This window comes from Helianthus annuus, chromosome 13 (genome assembly GCF_002127325.2).
Source record: "Helianthus annuus cultivar XRQ/B chromosome 13, HanXRQr2.0-SUNRISE, whole genome shotgun sequence".
Taxonomy (NCBI): domain Eukaryota; kingdom Viridiplantae; phylum Streptophyta; class Magnoliopsida; order Asterales; family Asteraceae; genus Helianthus; species Helianthus annuus.
The window spans coordinates 85,442,913-85,468,593 of NC_035445.2; the positions used below are offsets into that span (position 1 = coordinate 85,442,913).

General features: G+C 36.1%; 3 protein-coding genes across 3 annotated transcripts; all 3 read right to left on the reverse strand.

Annotated features, from left to right (window-relative positions):
• Positions 1-1,620: 1,620 nt before the first annotated feature.
• LOC110898446 (ATP synthase subunit d, mitochondrial) lies at positions 1,621-6,337 on the reverse strand. The gene is made up of 5 exons (XM_022145231.2): positions 6,078-6,337; positions 4,576-4,657; positions 3,559-3,623; positions 2,483-2,569; positions 1,621-1,964 (listed from the first exon to the last, which is right to left on the reverse strand). The coding sequence occupies exons 1-5, from the start codon at positions 6,246-6,248 to the stop codon at positions 1,863-1,865; spliced, it is 507 nt and encodes a 168-aa protein (XP_022000923.1). The 5' UTR covers positions 6,249-6,337; the 3' UTR covers positions 1,621-1,862.
• A 7,270-nt stretch (positions 6,338-13,607) lies between these two features.
• LOC110902909 (E3 ubiquitin-protein ligase dbl4) lies at positions 13,608-17,648 on the reverse strand. Its single transcript, XM_022149226.2, has 3 exons — positions 17,163-17,648; positions 14,814-15,562; positions 13,608-13,941 (listed from the first exon to the last, which is right to left on the reverse strand). Exons 1-3 carry the CDS (start codon positions 17,565-17,567, stop codon positions 13,836-13,838), a joined length of 1,260 nt encoding a protein of 419 aa, XP_022004918.1. The 5' UTR covers positions 17,568-17,648; the 3' UTR covers positions 13,608-13,835.
• A 2,085-nt stretch (positions 17,649-19,733) lies between these two features.
• LOC110898447 (E3 ubiquitin-protein ligase ARIH2) lies at positions 19,734-22,475 on the reverse strand. The gene is made up of 3 exons (XM_022145232.2): positions 22,025-22,475; positions 20,427-21,202; positions 19,734-19,993 (listed from the first exon to the last, which is right to left on the reverse strand). Exons 1-3 carry the CDS (start codon positions 22,421-22,423, stop codon positions 19,870-19,872), a joined length of 1,299 nt encoding a protein of 432 aa, XP_022000924.1. The 5' UTR covers positions 22,424-22,475; the 3' UTR covers positions 19,734-19,869.
• Positions 22,476-25,681: the final 3,206 nt, after the last annotated feature.

Genomic DNA, 25,681 nt, shown 5'->3' on the forward strand with positions numbered 1-25,681 from the left:
TTGGTTGAAGAGGAATAAAAAAGAAGGGTTGATTTTCCAATTCGATATCGAAAAGGCACACGACTTGCTAAATTAGGACTTCCTTGACTCCGTGTTGGGCCAAATGAATTTCCCCGTCAAGTGGAGAAGATGGGCCATGGCAATAGTGTCTTACACTAGAGCATAGGTGCTAGTTAACGGGTCGTCAACCTTAGAATTCTCTTGTCATAGGGGGTTAAGGCAAGGGGATCCGTTGTCCCTGTTCCTTTTTGTTATAGCAATGGAGGCTCTAACCGTAATTATGAAGGAAGCGTGTTCGGTGGGTCTCTTCAATGGGGTTCGGTGCAACCATGACGGACCGCTTCTTTCGCATTTTTTATACACCGACGATGTTGTGTTCATTGGGGAGTGGTCTAGAGATAATGCCCTTTGCCTCCGGAGAATAATGAGATGTTTCTTTCTCTCGTCGGGGCTTAGGGTAAATGCCGGTATGTTATCAAAGTGGTGGTAGAGGTTTAAGGTGGACCAAAACAGTCTCTGGAGGAAAGTTATCTGGAGCATCCATGCTAGTTCACGAGCTTGGAGCTTTATCCCGGTTAAAGTCTCCATTGTTGTGCCATGGAAACAAATAGTAAAAAGTGGCAAAGACATGAAGAAGGATGGCATCGACCCCCAGCGGATGTTCAAAGCAGTCCCGGGTTCGGGAGAACAGATTTGTTTTTGGACTGACTGGTGGATCCTGGACGAGCCGCTCTTTAAAAAATTTCCATCTTTGTTCGAGTTGGAGGGTAACAAGCAATCGGTAATAGCTGATCGTTGCGGTTTTGTGAATGGGATATTCTGGACCTTTTTCGAGTGGGCCAGACAACCTGATTCCCCGACTGAAAAAGCTGAATTACGTCTGCTGTCGGAGACTGTTTCCAGGCTTTATACACTTGTGGGCCACGAAGCTTGGGTTTGGAATCCGGGATCCTCGAGTTTATTCAGTGTAAGCGACATTAGAAAACAACTGCAGGGGGTTCATTTCGCTGAGACCGGGACTGGATTTAAGTGGAATAACTGGGCGCCACTAAAAGTGAGCTTTTTTGCATGGCGGGTAGCACTGAACCGGTTGCCAATGATGGATAATTTGGAAAGAGGTATTCACGTCCGGCCGGATCTGTGCAAACTCTGCAAAGAGTGTCCTGAAACTGCGGGAGCATTTGTTCGTATCATGCGGAGTGTCTCAAGAAGTATGGAACTTTGTCGGGTCGTGGTGCCGAATCAACGCCTTGTTTCTGTTTGGAGTGGAGGACATAATTAGCTTCCACAAGCATCTAAAGGGCTCTGCGAAATGGAGGAAACTAATACACTTGATCCTCCAAACTACTCTATGGTGTCTTTGGAGATACAGGAACATGGCAGCATTTAAAGGGGCTAAGCCTAGAGCTGGAAGCATCAAAGTGGAAATAAGAGTTTTGGGTTATCTTTGGTACAAAAATAGGTCCAAAGCCGGGGGGACAACGTGGGAAAGTTGGTATAATTTTGATGTAACGAGTATTGGTGTACTTTCGCCGTCGATTAACAAAATATTGGATTTGTTGGCCGCTCAAAAAAAATCAGCAGATTAAACAAGTCAACCCGAATGTTTATTAAACAGGCTAACGAAAAACTATTTCCTTACTGTGTCTCGGGTCATGCTGGGTCGAGAATTGGCACCATGTGCAGAAGCACATGTCATTATGATGGACCCATCCATCAGGCTAGAATTGGCACAAACTACTGCTTCTCCATGCAAAAAATGATTTTAACCAACAAGTCTTTGTTATTCATTGTTTTATTTCAAAAAAAAAAAAAAAAAAAAACTCAAATGGCTTCTCCAGAAGCAACCAAGAGAAATGAAATCAATAGCCCCAGTAGTCATTTCTGATTTCATCATCAAATTTCTGTTTTAATTCTGGGTGTTTCTCAAAGTATTCATCAGCTGTCATGGTGCTAAGTTTTTTCTGTAACAACAAACAGAGCTTAATTTCACCATAATAAATAAAAGAGTAAACTGTCAAAATGGTCCTAAAGGTATGGTCAATTTTGCCACTTTAGTCCAAAACTCAAACCTTTTAAACCTGGGTCCTTGTGGTTTCAATTTTGTTGCCATTTTCATCCAAAATCAAAATCAGGTCAGATTTTTCAGTTAACATCCAGCTTTTTGTCTTTTTCCTCCCTTTTAATGAAGGGCAAATTGGTCAGATTTTTTTTAATTGTTATAATAAAACGTTAAAAGACCATTTTGCCATTCATTAAATGGGAGGAAAAAGACAAAAAAAAAAGCTGGATGTTAACTGAAAAATCTGATCAGATTTTGATTTTGGATGAAAATGGCAACAAAAATGAAACCACAGAGACCCAGATTCAAAAGGTTTAAGTTTTGGACTAAAGTGGTAAAAGTGGCCAAACCTCAGGGACCGTTTTGGCAGTTTACTCTAAAAGATTTTTCAGTTATAAAACTGATTTAATCAATTGTCACCTTTAGCTCTTGGACATCAGCAATTTCTTTTTCCAATCTTTCAGATTCCTTGAGTGATTTTTGTTCAGCCTCTTTCAGCTCCACCAACTGTATTTGCATAAACACAATGGTTTCACTATCGAATGAACATGTGAATCCCCGTAATACAATAATTCACATTATATTATACTCGCAAACAATTAGACGATAAAAAGATCACTTTATTCAATTATATACTTGAATAAAAAAGCATTTCTCGGTTACAAAAACTCACACGTCTACAGTTATTTTAATCATGTGACTTTCTTAAATCAAACTAACCATTGTAAATCACTATCGACAACTGAACAAGTTGATATTATCATCCTGAATTGATCTATTATGATATCTAATTCGATTAAACAGGACAAGAGTGATGTAACTTGATCGATTGATAAACTGTTATATTATAAATACTATAAAAATGTTTAAAGATACAACGATTTTTCTGCCCAAATTTACCAAAAATAAAACTTCAATCTTGAAAAGCTTAGGTGTCGGTTTCTTATAAGCTGCAATCTTTTTTTTTTTGTTGGCCAACATAATATTTTCCCAACATTCATAGAAACATGGCATAGAAATTGATTTGATTGATCTAAGAGCCCCATAGATCCTATCATGGTTTTAAAAAACGGTTGAGACGAAACGCCCAAAAAACGATTTTGAGCCGCGCCTCAGGGGGTTTATATTGTATGTGCGCCTCAGGGGTTTTTGATATTTGTTTTTGATGTTTTTGACTTTTTGTGTCAAATTCAAGCAATTTATGTCTTTTTTATGTGTGTTTTTTATGATTTTGATGAATTTAGTTAGTATTATTATTTTTATAAGATATATAATTTTTTTATTTATTTTTTAAATCCGCCTCGGGCTTACGCCTCAGTTCGCCTCGAGGCTTACGCCTCTTGAGGCGAAGGGAAAACGCCTCAAAACTCGTTTCCGTTCTTTTAAACCTTGGATCCTATATCTATACGAAAAGAAAATCACATAACAAAGTGTAACTCATTTGGATCATAAACTAGAACAAAGAAAAGAGAACAATGCTGAGTAGGAGTTCTAACCAACTCGTCAAACTTGGGTTTATACTTAGGAGTGGTAGTGTCTACAAACTTGGGGATTTCGACACCTGTACAGAGAAATAGGAGCAATCAACTAAACTGTGATAACATATCGTAAAATATAAAAAAAAAAAAAAAACACTTGCCAAATCAAATTATACGCTACATATTATACATATCATAATCCAACTATTTTACCATAGCTGCCCTTTGACACCATAAACAAGGCTCTATTGCATACCGCTAGTGATAAGACTAAAATGTAGTGATATAGAAATACAAAAAAAGTAAAGATTTTATATATATCCAGTTTGATGTTCTTTAAGTGACAAAATTGCAGACTTGTTTAAACTTTAAACAGAAGTTTTCTGTTATTAAGCATAATAAATTCTGCAATTCTTATTATAAATATGCAGAGAATAACAAGATAAACACTTAAAAAAATTAGGCTTGAAAATCTATGTCGTTTGTTTCAAATGTATGTGATAACAGAACAGAGTCACAAGCACTTAGATGGAGACCATGCTAACTGCTTCTATAATATTTCTAAGAGTTAAATGCCATTTTAGTCCCTGTGGTTTGGGCCATTTTGCTAGTTTAGTCCAAAGGTTTCATTTTTCACCTGTGGGCCCAAAAAGGTTTCACCGTTGCCATTTTAGTCCACTGGGTGAACTTCATCAAATTTTTATGTTAACGAGAAGGTTAATTCGGTCATTTTATATGTAATTCTGTTAACTAGAAGGGCAATTCAACCATATAAAATGACCGAATTGGCCTTCTCGTTAACATAAAAAAATGGATGAAGTTAACCCAGTGGACTAAATGGCAACAGTGAAACCTTTTTGGACCCACAGGTGAAAAATGAAACATTTGGACTAAACTGGCAAAATGAACCAAACCACAGGGACAAAAATGACATTTAACTCTATTTCTAATGGACTGCAAGTGCAGCACAAGTTAGCATAGCATTCGTCTAAAAATACGCTACCAGAATATACATATTTGAAAAGCAGGACATACCATCATAATACTCTTTGTAAGAATCGACTATGCGAGATCCAAGTCCTTTTCTGTAGTACTCCCAGTCAATAGGTTCTGGTTCCTGAAATATATTAAAACAACGATCCCCCAACATTAATATCCAATTAAATTAAAACATAATAATGTTGACCACAGAAGCATACGAACTCACGCATGCCAACAATTCATTAGATGTTCCTGCATCGGATTTAAGTTCAATCATATAAGCATGCACATAAAGAGTCTTGGGGCATGACGGCATCCTCTAAAGTATATTTTATAGACTCCAAACTACAAGTTTATTTGTGGAAAAGAGTGATGAACATGAAAACTATTTTTTGGTATATCTATCCGATTCTATCATAACTATCTATAATAAACGAAGTTCTTCATCCTTAAACGATTATACGCACTACGCTAGGGTCCATAGAAGAGATCCACAACTCCTAAGACTAAAAACTCTGCAACCACACAATTTAGCAGTAGTAGTCTTGCTCAACTGATTGAAAAAAAAGTTCATTCATAACACTAAACATGCATACAGAATCCAAATTATAAAGAGATATCACCATATTAACAAAATTCACTGAAAAAAAGGGAACACTTCATTTCAACCGAGGTTTGTGTGACAATTCATAAAATCATCGCTTCCTGATAGCATAATACAACTAACTAAATCCACTAAGGGTGAAGGGGGTGGAAGTGGCAAACCAAGCGGGGAGGTGATTTGCCGCGCGATGAAGGTGCCGCCGTCCCAATATTGCCGCACGGCGAAGGAGGTGTGCGGGGAAGAGTTTCCGCATGCGGGGTTAATGAGGGAGAGGGGGGTAGTGGTGGGGCCCACTATCTTTCAACCAATCATGTTTTTGGTTTTTTTTTTTTAAATGGTTTGAGTGAAACCACCCCCTATGTTTTTTGGGCAAGAGTGATGTATGAGAGGGGAATTGACATGGCACATCATGATTGGGTGGGTGAAAATTTCCCCCCATCTCATGAGAGGTGCATCCCCTTCACCCTAAGGTCTTCGGGTATACTTTAACTCTCTCCACCTAAGTGTCACATCACCCATTTTCCCCCTATTTCACTATGCCTTGATCCAAGGAAATGGTTTAATCTCATTAACTTCACCTAACCCTATTTTTAGCGTTTTATTTGTTCAAAAAAGAATAGAATAATTAATTCGATATCTTAACATCCGGTTAACAGGTTAACACATATAACCACCCTTAACACAAGGAGAGAGCGGTTTGCAATGCCGGTTAGGTTAACATGACATGTCATCGCTAATGTTAGAGTACACCCCACCCCATGGCCTAACAAACATCTCATTTCTATAATACATGATGTATCACCAAATAACAAATAGAAATCAATATCAATAACATTTCACCTATGAACACAATTCAAATCTTCAACATTTCAAAAACCCTAACTATCCAACAAAATACAGATCTAAATGAATAAACACAATCGAAAAAATAAAAACAAATAGGCATGAATACCTGACTGAATTTGGTCTGAAGAGTGGAATTGACTTCCTCAAATGCACGACGGAGAGAGGAGAACTCCTTGCGAGCCTCCTCGGTGACGATCATCTTGGCCATACCCTCCCAATCGATCGTCCTTGATGCCTTGAAGGCTACATCGGCTACCTTCTTCCCTGCACCGCTCATCTTTACTCTCTCTCTCTCTCTCTCTCAGGAGCTTGTAGGAGATAGAAAGGCAAACCCTTTCGTTTTTAGTTTTCTTTATGAGCTTTTGTGTTTCGGTTTCGGTCAGTTGTACATACTACTTATAACACAATCTCAATAAAAATTACATCGAGTTAACCACTACTCATAACACAATCTCAACAAAAATTATATCGAGTTAACCAATTAAAACAAAACACTACCTGTTATAAATATATTATTGTATTATTATGGTATGCATTTGTAAATTGGTCTTTGCGAGATATCTATATGTCGTCTACATATACTATTATTTTGATTGCTTAATATTGAAGTTGATTTAATAGCTTTTTACGATCATATGTTATTAAAGATCAGATGGACTTGATAGTTCTATATGTTTTAAATAAACTTATATATATATATATATATATATATATATATATATATATATATATATATATATATATATATATATAGGGTAAGGTTCATGCGAGAACCACCTTTATTGCGAGAACCGCGAGAACCAATGTGAACACAAGCTAAAATAGCTAAAAAAACCTAAAAAAACCCTAAAAAAAACCTAACCCCCACCCCCCAAAAACCTAAACCCCCCACCCCCCCCCCAAAAAAACCTAACCCCCCCCCCCCCCCAAAAAAAACCTAACCCCCCCCCAAGCTAAATGCTAAAAACTAAAACCCTCAAAAAACCTAAAAAAACCTAACCCCACCCCCAAAAACCTAAACCCCCCACCCCCCCCCCAAAAAAAAAACCTAACCCCCCCCCCCCAAAAAAAACCTAACCCCCCCCCCCCCCCCCCAAAGCTAAATGCTAAAAACTAAAACCCTCAAAAAACCTAAAAAAAACCTAACCCCCCCCCCACCCCCCCCCCCCCAAAAACCTAAACCCCCTCCCCCACCACCCAAAAACCTAAACCCCCCCCCCCCAAACTAAAATGCTAAAAACTAAACCCCCAAAAAACCTAAAAAATCTAAAAAAATCAAAAAAAAATCAAAAAAAAATCTAAAATTTTTTTTTTTATTTTTTACTATTTTTTATGTTCAAATCGCTACTTTTTGTAGCCAAAAAAAAAAATTTTTTTTTTTAAAAAAAATTTAAAAAAAAAAAATTTTTTTTTTTGGATACTAAAAGTAGCGATTTTTATATAAAAAATAGTAAAAAATAAAAAAAAAATTTTTGGGTGTTTTTTAGATTTTTTTAGCTATTACTGTTTGTGTTCACACTGGTTCTCGCGGTTCTCGCAATAAAGGGTGGTTCCTAACGGATCTTTGTCCTATATATATATATATATATATAAAGTTCATTGTAAGTGATAATGACCTACCATGTGTTTTATTAGAGAGTAATGACCATTGTAATTATTTTTAAAAGCATTATAATATAATTTGTTTACTTGATGGTTTTTATAATATTTGAAATTGTATAACTTAATCTTGTTGTGTATCATCACTATTGCAATTGTATACGTCTTCAAGATGCTTTTGAATATTTGTATAGAGATTACAGTATAAAGCAATTAAAAGACCAAAGTTAGTTGTTTTGTTATCACTCTCATAATAGAGTCTACATGTGCTTAGATATGACACCCAAAGTGTCATATTCCATAAATCTCATTATCTATTCACGTAAGGTCATAAGAAACATTGTATGAATCAGATACACAATTCTTTCTCAATTGATATCATGTAAAGAGGAGATTATTTATGAGGAAAACTTGATAAATTCTTTTTAGTTGTCACACGTGAGATATGCTCATGAAGTAGCAATATCATAAAAGAGTATGAAAGGTTTGAAGCGATTTTATACTTGTGTGATTGAGCAAAGAATGAAAATCTAACGTTTTCAGATTCTATCACATTTCCTGAAATGAATGTGATTACATATTGAGAATTGTAAAGGTAGTTATCATGGACATAATTGAGAAAGTTGTAATAATGAGATCGACCATTTAGAATTGTAATGATGGTCACTTGAACTCAAAGGAAGTTCATACGAGCAAGATAAGATCGACCATTATCTTGTATCTTACGTTTTGTATTACATGCGAGCAAGTAATACATATACGATCATAAATCAGAAGTTTATATTAATTGGCATGACCGGTTCGACCACACCGAGTCGATGATGATGTGAAATTATTAAAGAACTAGAAGATTCTTCTTGATAATTATACGTTTGATGTTTGCTTTCAAAGGAAGTTATATATTTTGCAAATAACGTAGGGTGTGTTTCCCTAAATATTCTGGAAATGGTTAGAGGATATGAATATCCCAACATGATACCACTTAGTGTTTTAAATCGATGCATCGTCTAAATGGTTATCAAATTCACAACTTGAATTTTGCGTGACTTATAGCTAGCTAATGGGATAGCAAGCACAATATTCCAGATTACATATATTTATTTCCCGAGTCACTAATGATCATTGGAATAAGTATTGCACTTAATGTACATGTTTAGACACGAAGTGCTTTGTTGACACAATCACTAAACATTTGCAATTGGTTACAAAGCCAAATGATCGTAAGAGCAACATTCATATTTGTATTTAGCTACATGTGATTTTAAATGTACAACATTATTTCACATCAAGCCAACAAGTTATAATACTTCCTCCCTATGACAATTGGTTTTTGGTCAGGAACCAGATATTTCCCATCTAATGTTTTTGGTTGTGTGATATATATATTTTTAATGATCCACCACAACGCACATATGGGATCTTAAAGGAGATAGGGAAATACATGTTGGGTATGAACAACTATCTATGGTTAAATATAGTGAACCATTAAAGATGGGTTTATTTACAGCTCAAATTGATATCCATTTTAATGGATCAACATTCCCAACATGAGGGAGAGATTAAAGGCAGTTGGAGAAAGAATTGACACACATGAATTATCACTGATCCTCAAATTAAATGATGTGAACCAAAACTTTAAAGGATAATTCATGCACAAAGATTAACAATTAGTTACCAGACATACTCATTAACCTAAATACTGTGACAGGCTAAGTCACATATACCAACTGCTAATGCTCCAATCAAGATTAGTGTCCTAAAGTACAACCATGTATTGGTGATGAGTCTATAGCACGCTTGAAGCGTGGTAAACTAGTCGATTCCAAGAATAAAATTTCTCGAAAATTGGAGCAAGTAATGAAGATGGTCAAGTCGAGGTTATAGTAAGAGGGTCTCCTAAAGAGACATTAGACATGATGGTTCCAGAAGAATCACAGGTACCTGAAAATAAAGAGATCTCGATAAGTTGTATCATGTCTAAGAAATGTATGGAATCGAAATAAAAATCGACGTCGTTATACTTTGTATATAATATAGCGCTTGAAATGATTAAATGATGAGGATCAAGATTTGAGATCTGCCTATGAACGTAAACACAGAAATGTTTGGCCAAAATGGAAAGACACAAATAAGGCAGTTGAATTCTCTAATGATATGGAAAGTATTTGGATCAACAATCCATACAACTGAAGTTGTAAAATATGTTGGATATAAACGGGTCTTTTATGCGAATTATGTGAAAATCAAATTGAGTGATATAAAGGAAAATTGGTGACATAAGAATTTTCGCAAAGACCTATGTTTGATTATGAGGAGACGTATTCTCTAGTGGTGGATGTATTGACTTTCCAATATTTTATTAGTCTGGTTATATAAAGAGAGAATTGATATTCGTCTTATGAATGTTATGTATCACTTGATACTGAAAATTTACATGAAAGTCCTGAAGGATTAAATTATGTAAGTCATGTAAAGTAAGTTCTCGAGCACAATATGATCATTTATACATATTCGGATTTGAATAGGTTATGATTATTTTAAATGTTGAATATAATTGGAACTCCTGATGAGTTTCTAAAGCAATTGAGTGCTTAAAAGGTTAATTGAAACATCTTAAAGATGTAATACTTGTGCACCAAGAAACATACATAGAAAACTTGTACCCGGTGATTGTGATATCTCAATAAATAGTGTACATGGATGGTACAATATGGATTTTGGAGATAAAAGCAAGTGTTCATGACATTTTTGCACATGATATATATATATATATGTGTGTGTGTGTGTGTGTGTGTTAAATGGGCAAATTTATGTAGCAAAACTTTTAAAGAGTAAAAGCACTTACATATTTGGATAAGATGGAAAGAATTCCATCATGGATTGATAATGCTAGAAGCATTAATGATGTCAAAACCTCAAGAACGTATTATATGAAGTTGACAAAATACGTATGGACTAAATAGTCGAGACGAGTGTTGTACAACTCAAGATATTCAGATAAAGAGGGATATAAGTGTGATTAAATTAGCCATGTTCTATCAACATTCTATTTTTTCATTATAATCGCAGTTTACAATGATGATGTTTAGGCATCATCGAGAGAAACTGTCGAGCTTTTAGAGAGGGAATTTTTTAATGACATTGGCCCAATGTAATTATTACTTGAATTGTAGTTCGAGTATATATTATATTTTATCAATCCCTCAAGTACATCTAGAAGATGATGTTTGGAGATTTTAGTATGAACATAGTTGAACCTTAAGGTATGTTAAAGGTTGTTAAGTCATTTGTTATAAGAAATGCATATTATCATCTCCTACCAAAGTAGAGATTCTCATTCTAGAAGTAACATCGTTAAATGCATATGTGCATTAATATGTTTGCTAGCTATGTATGATTGGAACGAGTTCAAAGAAATATTTCAGGAATGTAACAAAACACAGTCATGGACATATGATATTTTGAAAGGAGAGACCTAAAGTCTCGTTAGAAGATTATACAAGATTGCTCAACATGAAGGATTGCACATTAAGAGATTAAGGGATCAAACGACAAATCATTCTACAAAAGTTTTGAGCAACTTTCGAGGATGATGAAGGATACATATATAATGAGGGGGAGATTTATTCAAGTTGCACTCTTTTTCCCTTGACTAAGTTTTATCCCAATGGGTTTTCTTAGTAAGGTTTTTAATAAGGCAACATACCTGATCCAGAAGTATCGGGGGGGATAATGCGCATTACACACTGCACTCTTTTTCCCTTAGCTGAGGTTTTGTCCCACTGGGTTTTCCTAGCAAGGTTTTTAACGAGGCAGCATCTCAAAGCGCATTAAGTTGATAACCAAGGGGGAGTGTTATAAATATATTATTGTATTATTATGGTTATCAACTCCTAAAATAGACTGACTTCTTCTCCAAGTTTTCTTCTCCTATATATACTACATTGTATCTCTTGTATTAGACATATCTCAATCAATGAAATATTAGATCTTTTCTCCCTGTTGTTTTCTTCTTCTTTCTTTGCTGTTAGGCTAGTTTCACAACACTACCATACTTTTGCTTAAAAAAACTAAAACGATGGAAAGACTATAATTTTAAACCGGAGGAAAAAGTGTAATTTTTAAGGACAAATGAGTGTGTGCTAGGTAGGAGACAGAATAAAAATTATACCGAGTCAACTAATTAAAACAAAATACTACCATAGTTTTGTAAAACATAAAAAAACTAAAACGATGGCATAACTATAATTCTACACTGGGGCAATATCGTAAATTGACAGAGAAAAAAAATACAAAAATGATGGCAAAGTTGTAAATTTGATTTGAGGGCAAAATCGTAATTTGACTGAGAGGAAGAAAAAAACCATACAACGGCAAAACTGTACATTTAAATAGAGTAAAATTGTAATTTGGCTGAAGCAATAGGGAAGTGTCAAACAGCTATCTGGCACTATTCCCCTGTATGAGATTTGTAGTGTATAGAAATATAGTTTTTTAATATAATGTCTTTTTAATTTTATATATGGTTTAACTAAAATTTTAAAGTTATTTATCGAGTTAGTTATATGTTTTTATTATTTTTTTTAGTTATGTGGTATTGAAAAATAGGGGTCGGTTAACATACAACATTCCTTAACGTACGATGTGTACGAGAGGAAATTACGCATGTTATAAAAATCAAAAACCCTAATCACATATGTTGATAAACCATAATCACACATGTATAAAATCAGAAATCACGCATAAGGTAAAATCTTAATCACACATGTTATAAAACTAATTACTTATGTTATAATTTCATCTCGTACGTATTATACGTTAAGGGATATTGTATTTTACACTTTCACTTGAAAAATATTTGCAAACAAATACACATAATATCTAAACAACTAAGCGAACCATTTGCATGTTAAAACCAAAATGAAACCAAACCTAGAGTGTTATGGTTGGAGATGGTGCGCGACAATGTAGGAGGAAGGGAAGATAATTGTTTTTTATAAGCTACTTTTCTAGCATTCTACCATTCAATTTCTAGTGCCAATGTTTTTATAACTTGACCGGTCATTAAATTGGTTGTCTTACTGTTACTGGTTTACTGGTCAGATCAATCGATCTGGTTTCAAAAACTAGAAGACATCATACAAAAAAAATATAAATAAATAATATAAATATATAATTAATTGTAAAAAATATGAAACTACTTTATGTTTTGTATGGGTTTGCACAAAAGCCTTCAATAACAAAAAAAGTAAATAATTAATAAGTGAGAATTTGGAAGAACAAAATAACAAAAAAGTAATAAAAAATTGAATTCCGACCACTTCAACCAACTAGTCTGCGGTTCAAATAGACTCAACCGGGCCGGTTATGCGTCAATTTCCAACTTGGATTAGTTCGGTTTTGAAAACATGATAGGATGTGTTTAATAATAGCTTCAAACTTTCTTAAATAATAATAGATTCATTTTTTTATAAAAAAAGTGTGTTTTACTAAATACATCTTTATAAATAAAAGATTATAAGTGGGGGGGGGGGGGTCATCACTCGTCACTCACAACACCCAATCAAATTCTGTTATGTCATCAACCATTTTTCCATCACTCACAACCTTTTTTAGTGGCAATGGTATCACTTACAACACCCAACAATAAACCCCTACACCCCCTCACATGTTCCATCACTCAAACCTTTATCACGCGTTATGTTTTTCACCGAACAAAATTATCCACGCGTTGAACTTTACGGTGGCGGTGGTCTTGTAGATTATCCACGCGTGGAATATGGTCTATCACGGAGAATTTTTTTCTCCACCCCCACTCCCCTAACTATGCTCAAAATGGTGTTTAATAAATTACCTTTTGACAACTTTAATCTGTTTGAAAATCTTTATAAAAAAAGCACTAGTATCCCAAGTGTTGAATCCCAACACCCCAATTGACTCATGCCAAACAACTTCAACCCCATGAGCAGCATGCTTACATGGGGGCCTAACCAAACTAAGTGACTCTCAACATTTTTCAAAAAAAAAAAAAAAAAAAAAAAAAAAAAAAAAAATCCTCATTGACAGTGATGAAGATTAAATGTGTGTTACTTCTCAAATCCTTCATTTTTAGAACCAACTCGATACAGGCCGACAAAACAGACTTTTCAAGTGAAGAGTTTAGTTTTTCGCAAAATCCAAAAGGTTATCGTATAAAGGCTGAAAATGCCACAACTACTTGCAACAGTTGATTCTTTCATCATCATCGTCAATTTTACTGCATTTTCTACTCGGCATATAAAATGTAGCCTAGATCCCAAAGCGGGCACGAGCACGTCGCTGTCTTGTTGATCCACGCACCTCCACATCTATAGCAAAACTCATATCCACACCTACAAGTTACATACATCATTCATTCTTTATCTCATCAAATCATCAATCTTATATATTCCATACCCATGTATATGATCCGACCCAAATTTTGAATATACAAAAAAAAAAAGAGTTAACTGTCATTTTCGTCCCTGTGGTTTGGTGGAAAATGCCAACTACAGTCCAAAAAAAAAAAAAAAAAATTGGCCAGTTCCGTCCTCAACATTTTTGAAACGTGCCACTTCAGTCCAAAAAGATAACGCTGTTGGTGCAGTTGTCTGTCGACTACATCTTAGTTCGAGTCTTAGGTTAGGGCTGATTGTACAGTGAACGGAAATCAAGAAACACATGAGTTAGATAGGTCCGCTTATATGTCATTGGTCATAGGTCCGCTTATGTGTCATCATGATAGGTCCGCTTATATGGACAAAGCATGTAGGTCCGCTTATACGGACATGTCCGTATAAGCGAACCCATCAGCCTATAAATAGGTGACTGATAAGCGAACCTAGGTAGAGCAGTTGTGTGGTGTAACGGCGAAGCCCTACCAGTTTGTCTCCAGAGCTTGTAAATTGTTAGCAGATTAATAAAAGAGACGTTAAATAGTGAAATCAAGCTGAACAAAGACAGAATCAATGAATTCCGCCTCTGATTCTGTCTGAGTACTCTTCTGATCGACTCGTCAGGTCGTCTAACGATCCTACAAACGCCTTGCGCCAGTTCCGTCCTCAACGTTTTTAACGGCGCGTTATCTTTTTGGACTGAAGTGGCACGTTTCAAAAATGTTGAGGACGGAACTGGCGCAATTTTTTTTTTTGACTGAAGTGGCATTTTCTACCAAACGACAGGGACGAAAATGGCAGTTAACTCAAAAAGAAAAACAAGACGATACCTGCAACTAATATGGTGGCACCCTGCAGCAAGCTCAATCATCTGCATGCACTTGATACACTGGCGCCAACGGTTCCTTGCAGCAAGAGACTTCAGTTCCACCTCATTAACAAATTGATTCGCGAAATTTTTAATGTAGTCAGAGCACTTAGTTTTATCGTGCCAAGGTACTTTGCAATTCATACAAAAACGGCCACGACATTTGGAACATTTTCTCTTCCAAGTTTCATGTGACGACGTAGAAGCAGCATTTTGGAGGTCGGTTTTCGACATTAAAAACGAGCACTTAGGAAACGGGCAGTAAACTCTCTCTGTCGGAGGAATAGAAGCTTCTTTTATCCGCGAGCTCATAATATCATGTAACCTTTTGTTTAAAAACTTCTTGCAGCTTTCGATTTCGAGTTTAAACTTGCATGACTTGTGTGGACATTCTGGCAGCTGCCCTTGAAGCAACTTTGATTCCACGTGTTTATTCATACACGAATAGCAATATTTATGAGAACGATTGTTATGAGAAAACATGCTGCCTTTGGATTTGTATTCTAAACAAATTGCACATTGCTCAAGAACTTTTTCGGCAAATTTGGTTGCCTGAGACGCCATTGCAGTTTTAGCTAGTTTATACGCAACCTTGACACTGCTTTGTTGCATAAGAAACGGGCCACGATAACCAACTTTCCTTTGAATAAAGATGAGTGCATCAACGAATGTCAGAGTCATGTTGTTTGTTGGTCTTTCTTTACCGGTGAGCTGCATTACCACAAATAGAAATCAACTAGATCAAGAAAAAGATATTATGCAATTGGTCGTCTTGTCTAAACCACAAGTAATCAACATGGTAATGATCAGTGGCGAAGCTTGAGATTTCCGACTGGTGGGCAGAAATCACCGAATCTAAAAAATTTTATAAAACCGGGGGGTCGAAAACGTATATACCCAAAAATTTCTATACGAAAACTACATACTCTCCACTACTGAGCGAAAAGTTCGGGGGGTCGGCCGCCCCTTAAAAGCTTCGCCGATGAACATGATAAATGATAATTTCTAATTAGGATGCCGATCAAGTTTTTATATTACTATAAATCCTTCACAATTCTCAAGTCTTTAAGCAATGCAACAGCCCACTGCACATAGGTTTGTGTTAGACAAAATTCAACAAAACAAACAAGAAAATGAACATACGAACATATTTGATGTCGTTCTTCCAACAGGTGAGATTCCAATGATTATTCCCTTCGGGTCACAATTGTCAAAACATCGGCCCGATTTTAGATTTCTACGTGGAAATATGATGACACACATGTTTTGTGTACAATTTGATTATCTGATTATTGTGATATCAAACAACATAATCAAATCCAGACACTATCTTTCTGCAGCACGTTTTGTTACAACTAATTATCTGATTCTGATTATTGAAAACGCATAATCTATTTTCAAAACTCAACCCCAAACACCCTCGTAATCAAGAAAATCAAAACCCCTTAAATGTTATTTTTTTTACCATAATAAACATTCATCAACAGTGAGCTGCATTAACAAAAATAAAATCAATTAAACGAAAATAAGCATATACCAGCAAAATAATGAAAGGTGACTGATGGGCCTATAAACATAAAAAAAACACCAAAATCCAGCCCAGGCCCATTGGGCCTATAACAAAATCATGGGTATGAGTGCATGTCATTGGTTATCTTGTTTAGAACATTAAACAAAGAGTTAACTTCAATTAAATTGCTCTATATAATTTTGTCATTTTAACGGTTTTGCCCTAATAGTTTAAAAATAACTATTTTCCTTCTTGATTTTTCTAACTTATCGTCATTTTGCTCCCCATCTCTAACTCCATCCAAAAATTCTATTAACTAGAAGGGTATTTTGGTAACTTTATATATAAAAGCAAGGGCATGTAAGTCTTTTCACCTAAATAAACCTATAACTTGTTTATTTACCGGTATATAAGTAATTCTTTTCTGATCCCCTATCTTTCCAACCACTCTTTCTACCGGCCACCACCATCCACTACCACCTGTACCGCGACTTTTAACTAAAAGTTTTAATTGAGTTAGAACCAGGGAGTAAACTACCGAAATACCTCTACTTTTAATTAGGGAGCAAACTGGCGATAAACTCGAAAGATCAGGGAGGAAAATGACTATTTTTAAACTATTGGAGCAAAACCGTTACAATGACCAAACCACAGGGAGTAAAACGAAAGTTAACTCTTAAACAAAATGTAGAACACAGATAATCAGCCAGCAACTTCATCAACACATGCATGCAGCAACCTAAACTAAACAGGGCTTTGTTGCATTGCAATCTATACAAAGACAAATGATCATTAACTTACATATCGATAAACCGATTCGCTATGACAGTAAATATAAACCCGTTGAAGCCCAAACATAACAGCAGCATAAACACTCTCAACCAAACCTCTAAGCTCTATAACATCATCATCATTTAAACCATTAACCGAAAACCCTTTTCGCAACTCGAACACACAACGATCACGTGCATCAAAAATGGCCACCCCAACACCAGCACACGACTTTTTAACACTAACCAAACCCTTACAATAGACCTTATAGTCACCCTTCTGCTCATCTGATGCTACTGGGTACAACCCGACCCGTTTCTTCAAGTTAACATCAGTTCTTTCCCATTCGTTTTCAAGAATGTGACGTCTGAAGAGCTGATCCTGCATCAGACGCTTGAGATTCTTCTGCATTCTTTTCCATTCGGATTCGAACATGTTTGGGAATTGGGATTGTGTGTTGATGATCAGGGTGGTGAAATACTGAAATGGGGGTTTGGAAGATGAATCGTTTCCTGAATTTGAATAAGTATGATAGATATGGGGGATAAAATTCAATATAGATAAAATTCGGTTTTTTAATCGAATTTGAATTTCTAATTTCGGATTAGTAGGAGTTAGGGGTGTAAAAAATGCGAGCTATTCGAGAAAAAGCTCGAAACGAGCCGAGTCTTGTTGAGGTTGAGCCGAGCTTGAGCCTAAAGGCTAAAATAAAGCTAGTTTATTTATAGAGTCCGAGCTTGAGCCTGACATGTGAAGCCTTATCGAGCCTTAGTGTAAACGAGCCGAGCTTGTTTAAACTTTTTTACGAGTAGACCCGAACCTAAAAAAAGTTTATTTAATAAACGAGTCCGAGTTTCACTTATTGAGCTCGCGAGCCAAGTCTATTATTTATATTATTTTTATTTAATATATTAACTAATAGATAATAAACGAACCGAGCTCGAGCTTTCACAAGTTAATGGAGCTCTGTTACGTGTAAAAATGGTGATCAAGCGTGTGAGCGAGAGATAAAAGAGAAAGAATCGAAAGAGGAAGAAAGTCTCAAAATCATTCGCTACTGATTCTCATTCCCACATCTGTTTATGTACTTACAATTAATACACATAAACCCCTTGCACTATCTAACAATTACCATATAGTCCCTACACTATTTATTACCGTAACAAGTTCAAGCTCGGATCGACTTGTTTGCACCCCCTGGTAGGAATATTCAAATTATATATGTTTATACAAAATATATATAAGTGGGCATCAAAACATGTGCGCATATTAACACACGCCAAACCAATCCAGATGGGTGTGAAGGAGAGGGTGAGCCCCTTCTCCGTTAAGATGTGGTGTGTGTGTGTGTGGGGGGGGGATCCGTTATAATTTTAAAATTTTTAGACCAAAAATCGGAAATTTTATACTTTATAATCGAAACATTAGGAGAGAGGCAGATGCACCCTCGGGTATCAACTAAGCTACGCCACTAACTACAATATCTTTTTGAGTCAATTACCTAAAGCCACATCACTCATGTTTTTTAATATTTTTTTGTCTAAATATAATTAGTTTTAGTTTTTATTTTTGTTGTAGCTAAAGAATTATGTACTTTTGGGGAAATTTAGTAAGTCTTGGGTGGTGTGGTATAAAGCCTCTTGGGGGCTTTATCACGCGACGTAGACGACATGTAATAGAGGGACGTTATTATTAACTTGCACGATGTGAAATAAAGTCGTTTAAAGCCCCCATTTACTATATATAAAAAAGAAAAAAAGTCAAAAATAAATCTGATTGGTTATTACTTCTCTCCTCTTTCACTCCCACTAACCCACTAGCGGAGACATGCCATAGCGCCCCCCTTTGACGATTGTGAAATGGGAGAGGGGTGCTATAGGGCGCCAAACATGCTAAGTTGGACAGGAGCGTTATATCAGACCTCTGGTGGTCTAAGAGTCTCCTTTTTAGCTAAATCATTATGATAGTGTAAGATTATAAGGAATGGAAGAAGGGAAAAAGTGAAGTCGTTAAATAAATTTCAAATAACGTTATATGAAATAAATATTTGAATTTAGTCAAATGGCGTCAAAGAAGTTGCAACAGATTCAATCTTTAATTATCCCTTAGTTTTTATTAATTATCTATTTGAGTATGTCATTCTCTAAAGAAATTACGTCACAATAAAATTTAAGATATATCCACATCTTTTATGAACGGGCAATTAAATCATCGGATAAGCATTTTGGGATACCATCAATTGAGCAAATGCAGAGTTGGATGAATAAACGAGCCACCAAGCCACCAATTCCAAGGAAAACCCGCCCGCCCAATAGCCTACTCCGGTAAAACCCGGTTCGGCTCAGTTTCAAACGGACAATTGGGCTTTTTACATATTTTTTTAAGTATGGATGAAAACTGAAAATTTGATTACGGTGAGACTTAGTTGGAAACAAAACATACAATAAAAAAAGTCACAAAAATAGTAATCTCAAAAACTATGAAATCACCAAAAGATTGAAAATTAGAGATTTTTTTGGTCCATTTTTTTATGAAAAAGTGGAAATCTCAACAACATATATTGTTGAGCAGTCAAGTATGTTGTAAAAAAACTTGGTCAAATGGCTAAAATGATCTTTACATAACCAAACTATTCATTAAACTTGAAAAGGTGTTCCAACGAGAATCATTCAGACACCTGCAAACGAACCACCAATATCAACATTCACAACTATTAATTCTAGTCCTTTCACAAATATCACCAACCATTTCTATGCGGTTGCGCATAGAGAATGTTGCGCTCATTCCAGAGCGGACACTTGCACGTCGGTTTCTTATTAACCCACTCCGCTCCACAAGTGTAACAAAACTCATATCCACATCTGCAATCACATTCAAACCATATCTTCAACTTTAAGCAAAGTACACCATTTCAAATGGGCACCGTCACTATTTCCAAAAAAAAGAGTAAAGTACACGGATGGTCCCTGTGGTTTATTAAAATTTTGGATTTCGTCCCTAGCTTTCCAAAGTACACGAATGGTCCCTGTGGTTTGCTTTTTGTAACACATTTAGTCCTTAGCCAACAAATCTAAAGGTTTCAGTATGTCCAAGTTAGGGACTAAATGTGTTACAAAAAGCAAACCACAGGGACCATTCGTGTGACTTTTAGCAAAGTTGGGGGACTAAATGCGTTACAAAGCGCAAACCATCGGGATCATCTGTGTACTTTTGGAAAGCTAGGGACCAAATCTAAAATTTTGATAAACCATAGGACCTGTACTTTACTAAAAAAAAAAAAAATCAAACAAATACCTGCAATAAATATGGTAGCACCCCATTGCAAGTTCAACCAAATTCTTGCACTTGATACACTCGCGCCAATGCTTTTTGGTTGCTAGAGACTTTAGTTTCGCCTCACCAGAAGACCGAAACTTGCTGGAATTCACGTAATCCGAGCACGTAACGTTGTCATGCCAAGGTACTTTGCAATTTATACAAAAACGGCGATTACATTCAACACACTTTCTCATTCCAGTATCTCCAGCAGCGGTAGATGATGACGTCGGTGTATGTTCTTTGACCTCGTCTTTTGACATCAAAGCAGAACAGTTTGAAAACGGGCAATAAACTTTGTCGGTTAGAGGAATAGAAGCTTCTTTTACCCGTGACCTCATAATATTATATAATTCCGGTTTTAGAAGCTTCTTGCACCTTTCAATTCCGAATTTGGATTCACATTTTTCATGTGGGCAATCGGGCAACATCCCTTGAAGTAACCTTGCTTCTGCGTGTTTTCTAATACAAGAAAAGCAATATCTATGCCGACATGTGTTGACTGTATATATGTTATCGTTGTCAGTGTATTCGAAACAAATTTTGCATTGCTCGGTTATTGTCACGCCAGAATCGCTGTTGTCCCATTTGGCGACCTCAAATGTGATTGCATCTCTTGCTAGTTTATAAACAAAGTTGATATCGTTTTGCTCCACATGAAACCGCTCATAAGAAGTAAACTTGCTTTGGATATGCTTCAATTGATCAATCAATGTCTCAATCTTGTTGTTTGTTCGTTTTCTTTTACCATTCAGCTGCATTGCCAAAGATAACATTAGGTTTTTTTTTTTTTTATAACTTTTATGAAAAATGTGATGATCTGTAAAGTTAATAAAAGGGTGCAAGTGTGCAACACAAAAACCGGACATGTCTATACTTTATATGAAGATATTTGAGGATTTGGGGATGATGATGATGGGAATGATAGAAGGTCAAATGTTAAGAGTCCGATTCGATCGGCTTTGACAAAAAAGTTCGGGCCAAACCATTAACTTTGGTTTAAGAAAACGACAAAACAGACCGTCTATGTTGGTGGGTCGTTAGTACTGGCTGGTTTGATGGTTAAATGGTTCGGTTTTGGAAGTTTAGCGTTTTGTACTGATTTTTTTTTTTCAACAACATTATATACATAAACTTAGTTGTATATCCAAAAACGAAAAGAATCCAAGTTTCAAACCGATGGTTGAACCTGTGAACCGTCAAAAACATTAAGGTTAAACCATGAACCATGAACCAAACCACATCAATTTTAAAACACATTGTTTGGTTTAGATGGTTCAATAAGTTTCTATCGGTTTATAAACACCCCAAGGCTACACGGTGTGGAAGCAGCCATTTTGGTACCAAAATTAGGTTGTTAAGAAATATGTGTGTTCATGAATTGTTCATTGAGAGAAGATCTCTCAATTCTCTTGTATATATGGATAGGATTTCGAATTTTTCGAATCCGAATCGAATTCTGAACACCCTAATTCAAGTGGGTCATCAAAAGTGGGTCGAATTCGAATGGCATGCAATAAAATCAACAGGTAACGAAAATATGATGATCACATAAGAAGATTCAGTTAGAAACTTACATACTGATAAACCGAATTGCAATCACTGAAAATCCGAACCCGTTTAAACCCATGATTAACAGCAACATTCAAGGCTTCGGTCAAAGCTTCAAGTTCCACACGATCACCTTCGGTCCCACGAACACCGGCGTCAAGTATAAACGATTTCCTCGACTTAAATAAACAACTACCGCTCGTATCACAAATCGCTACCCCAATTCCAGCAAATGACATTTTAACATTCGAAACAGTTTCATCACTCACCAAACCCTTGAAATAGACCTTAAAAACGTCGTCGTTTGATGAAGAAGGTTTAGAGGCTAAAGAGGCTTTTATTGCTTCTTGGATTTGAAGTTGAAAGGCGAAGTCGATATCGGAATCAGCGCCGACGGCGGCTTTGAGTTCATCGGAGATATCCATGTGGTACGGTTACTTTTAAATTTTTAACAGTGGTATATATTATTTCTATACTAATTTTAGGGCTGTATTTGACTCGTATATCTATCTTATTATCAAAGAAGTTGTATAAATAAATGAATTTTGTTAAAAAAAAATTCTTTGAATTTTTAAGATATATAAAGAAGCGCCTAGACCGGTGTTGGGTTGGTGGTCCAGTTCAGGTTGGGTTGGGTTTGACCAGCGGTGCGTGTCAGGACATTGGATTGGGTCGGAGTTGGCATTGGCTATGGTGGAGCAGCGGTTTGCGACGAGATCGTAATTGGGTCGGGTCAATGGTGGGTTAGGGGTGATATGTTCTGATTCATTTGCTAACCGAATAAATCAATAACGGAATTGAAATTCTAGTTCCTTCAAATTCCATCTGTTATTCTGTTTGGTTCACGAAATCTGTTGGAATGAGGATTTCAGTTCCATTTTTAATATTTTTGGTTGTGAAAGAAATTGAAATTGGAATGGAATTTAATAATCTCAAAAAATTCCTTAGTACGAAGGAATTAAAATCTGTTTATAAAGTTTAGTTACAGATTCAAAAACTTTAAAAAACCTCAAATGTTTGTTGATAAACTAATATTCATAAATAGTCCTACATCCCATAAAAAGTAATCATAACGTTAGAAACAAATAAAGATAATAAGAACATGTGTAGTGGTGAAGAAATATAATGCCCCATTATGGGGCATTATCTGACACGTGTCATCCCAGTCAGCATGGGGCATTATAGCATAAAGTGGTGTAGTAGGGCATTATTCCAATAAACCCCATATTATTTTTAATGAAAAAAAAAAGCACACGAAATACAAGGTTGTCAGAGCATGTGGGTAACTGATTGGTGGGTCACATTTCCACAAAAGCAATTCAGCGTTTTAATTATAAGGCCACAGGGGGCGGTGCGTTATAAACTTCCATAACGCGTTATTTTATCACGGAACACCGCCGCCTTCACTGTTATCACGCGTTATTTTTAAAACGCGTTACACATATAACACGTTGAAGTTTGAAATTGGAACGTTGGAAATGACCATTTGGGTTATTTTTTTGACCGTTTGGATGATATTTGAACCATTTTTTTTTATATAAATCCAACCTATTTCAATACAAAAAATCAACAAACTCTCCAACTATTCTCACACTCAATAAAAAAAATCAAAAAACTCTCCAACTCAATCTAAATAATTTTACAAGAAACATGGAAGGTTCAAGCAAGAGAGGTGGGGGTTCGAAAAAAAGAGGTTCGGGTACGAAGAAAAATCCCGTAAGACCCAAGGTTCGAGCGAATCTTGGCGAGCCGACGCGCTTTAGGTTGCAAGACGAGCTCGACCAAGTCCCACCCTTTCAAACCCAACAATTCCCACCCTTTCAAACCCAACAATATCCACCCTTTCAATCGCAAACGTACCAAAACCAACCGTTCGTTCCACCGTTTCAACCTCACCAATTTCAACCCCAAACGTATCAAACCCAACCCCACACACTCGACCCACTACTAGAAGACAACACCCTCATCCATCATTTTGCAAGCGCGTGGCGTGAACTACAACAAAGTCTTGACGAGGAAGAGGAAGAGGAAGAAGAAGAAGAGAAGAAGAAGAAGAGGAAGAGGAAGAAGAACAAAATGATGAGGTTCAAGAAATTGCTCCAATCGGCCAACAACATTGGACGGGCGAGGAGGAGGTGTCCTTGGTGAAGGCGTATTTGCACATCTCGGAGAATAAGAAACATGGCAACGAGCAAAGAAAGGATGCGTTTTGGAGACGGGTCATTAATCATTTTAGGCAACTTCCCGGTGCAAGGATACGAAACATGGACCAAATGACGTCGAAGTGGACGGATTTGAACGGGAAAATTAGCAAGTTCAACGCTTGTTTCATCCAAAAGGTATGTTTTTTATTAAAGTTTAATAAAAAAACAGTTTTTTTTTTTTAATACAGGATCAGTTTTATAAAAAAAAACAGTTTTTTTTTAAATACCGAAACAGTTTTATAAAAAAAACAGTTTTTTTTTTAAATACAGAAACAGTTTTATAAAAAAAACAGTTTTAAAAAAAACAGAAACAATTTTTAATTAACATAAAACAGAAACAGTTTTTTAAATTAAAAAAAAACAGAAACAGTTATAAAAAAAAAATAGTTTTTAAAAAAAAAACAGAAACAGTTTTTTTAATTAAATAATAATAAACAGTTTTAAAAAACAGTTTCTTAATATTATTTTATTAAAAACAGAAACAGAATTTTTTTTTTTAAAAAAACATAACATTTTATATTTTTTGTAGAACCGAAACCCACAAAGTGGAGCGAGCGAGGCGACAATCATGCGACAAGCCACCGAAGAGTATTGCCGACTGTACAAAAAGATGATTTTTCCACACGTGGGGGCATGAGAAGTTGCGAGACATCACCCGAAGTGGGTCCCCGTTGAGTTGGTTGACATGCGTGGTCCTACGGCTCCAAAAAAACAAGGCGGTTCGAAAAGATCAAAGACTTCCGATTCGGGGAACTACACGACTTCCGCGTCGGATAACTTGCCCGAAATGAACTTAAACGACGACCCCCTTGACGAACCCGATCAACCCGTTGACGACCTCGTTGAAGAAGATACACCCACAAGGCCACGACGCAGGAGAGGTGGTGAATCGTCAATCAAAGGTAAGGAAGTGGTGGCGGAGTCGATCTTCAGAATCGAAGAGGAGAAAATGACCCAATTCAAGAAGGCCGAACAAAGAAAAGAAACAATTATGTCCCTAAAAGTTGAACGCAAGCAGGCGTACAAGGAACACTTGAAAACGATTGAAAGACAAAATGATTTAAAAATCTTGTGTGAAAACCACGCCCATCTCGACGAACTGTTCAAGTCAATTGTCATTCAACAAAAGCGCGCGATTTGCGCAAAGTGGGGTTGGGAGATGCCACCCGTTTAGTTGTTTTTTTTATTTGGCTATGTAATTTATTTTTTAAGTTTAATGAAATTTATATTTTAGTGTTTTATTGTTAATTTCTAATTTTAAAATGAAAATTAAAAAATTTGGAAGTGATAGAATTCCATCACTAGTGATACCACCCCCCCTACATTTCTATCACTAGTGATAGAAATTTGGTTGATGACATGACATGATTTTATTGGACAATGGGAGTGATAGAATCCATCACTAGTGAACCACCCCTCCTCCCCTAACGCCAACAACAAACTTTTTAAAAAAAACGCCGGGTGTAGTGGGGGGAGGGG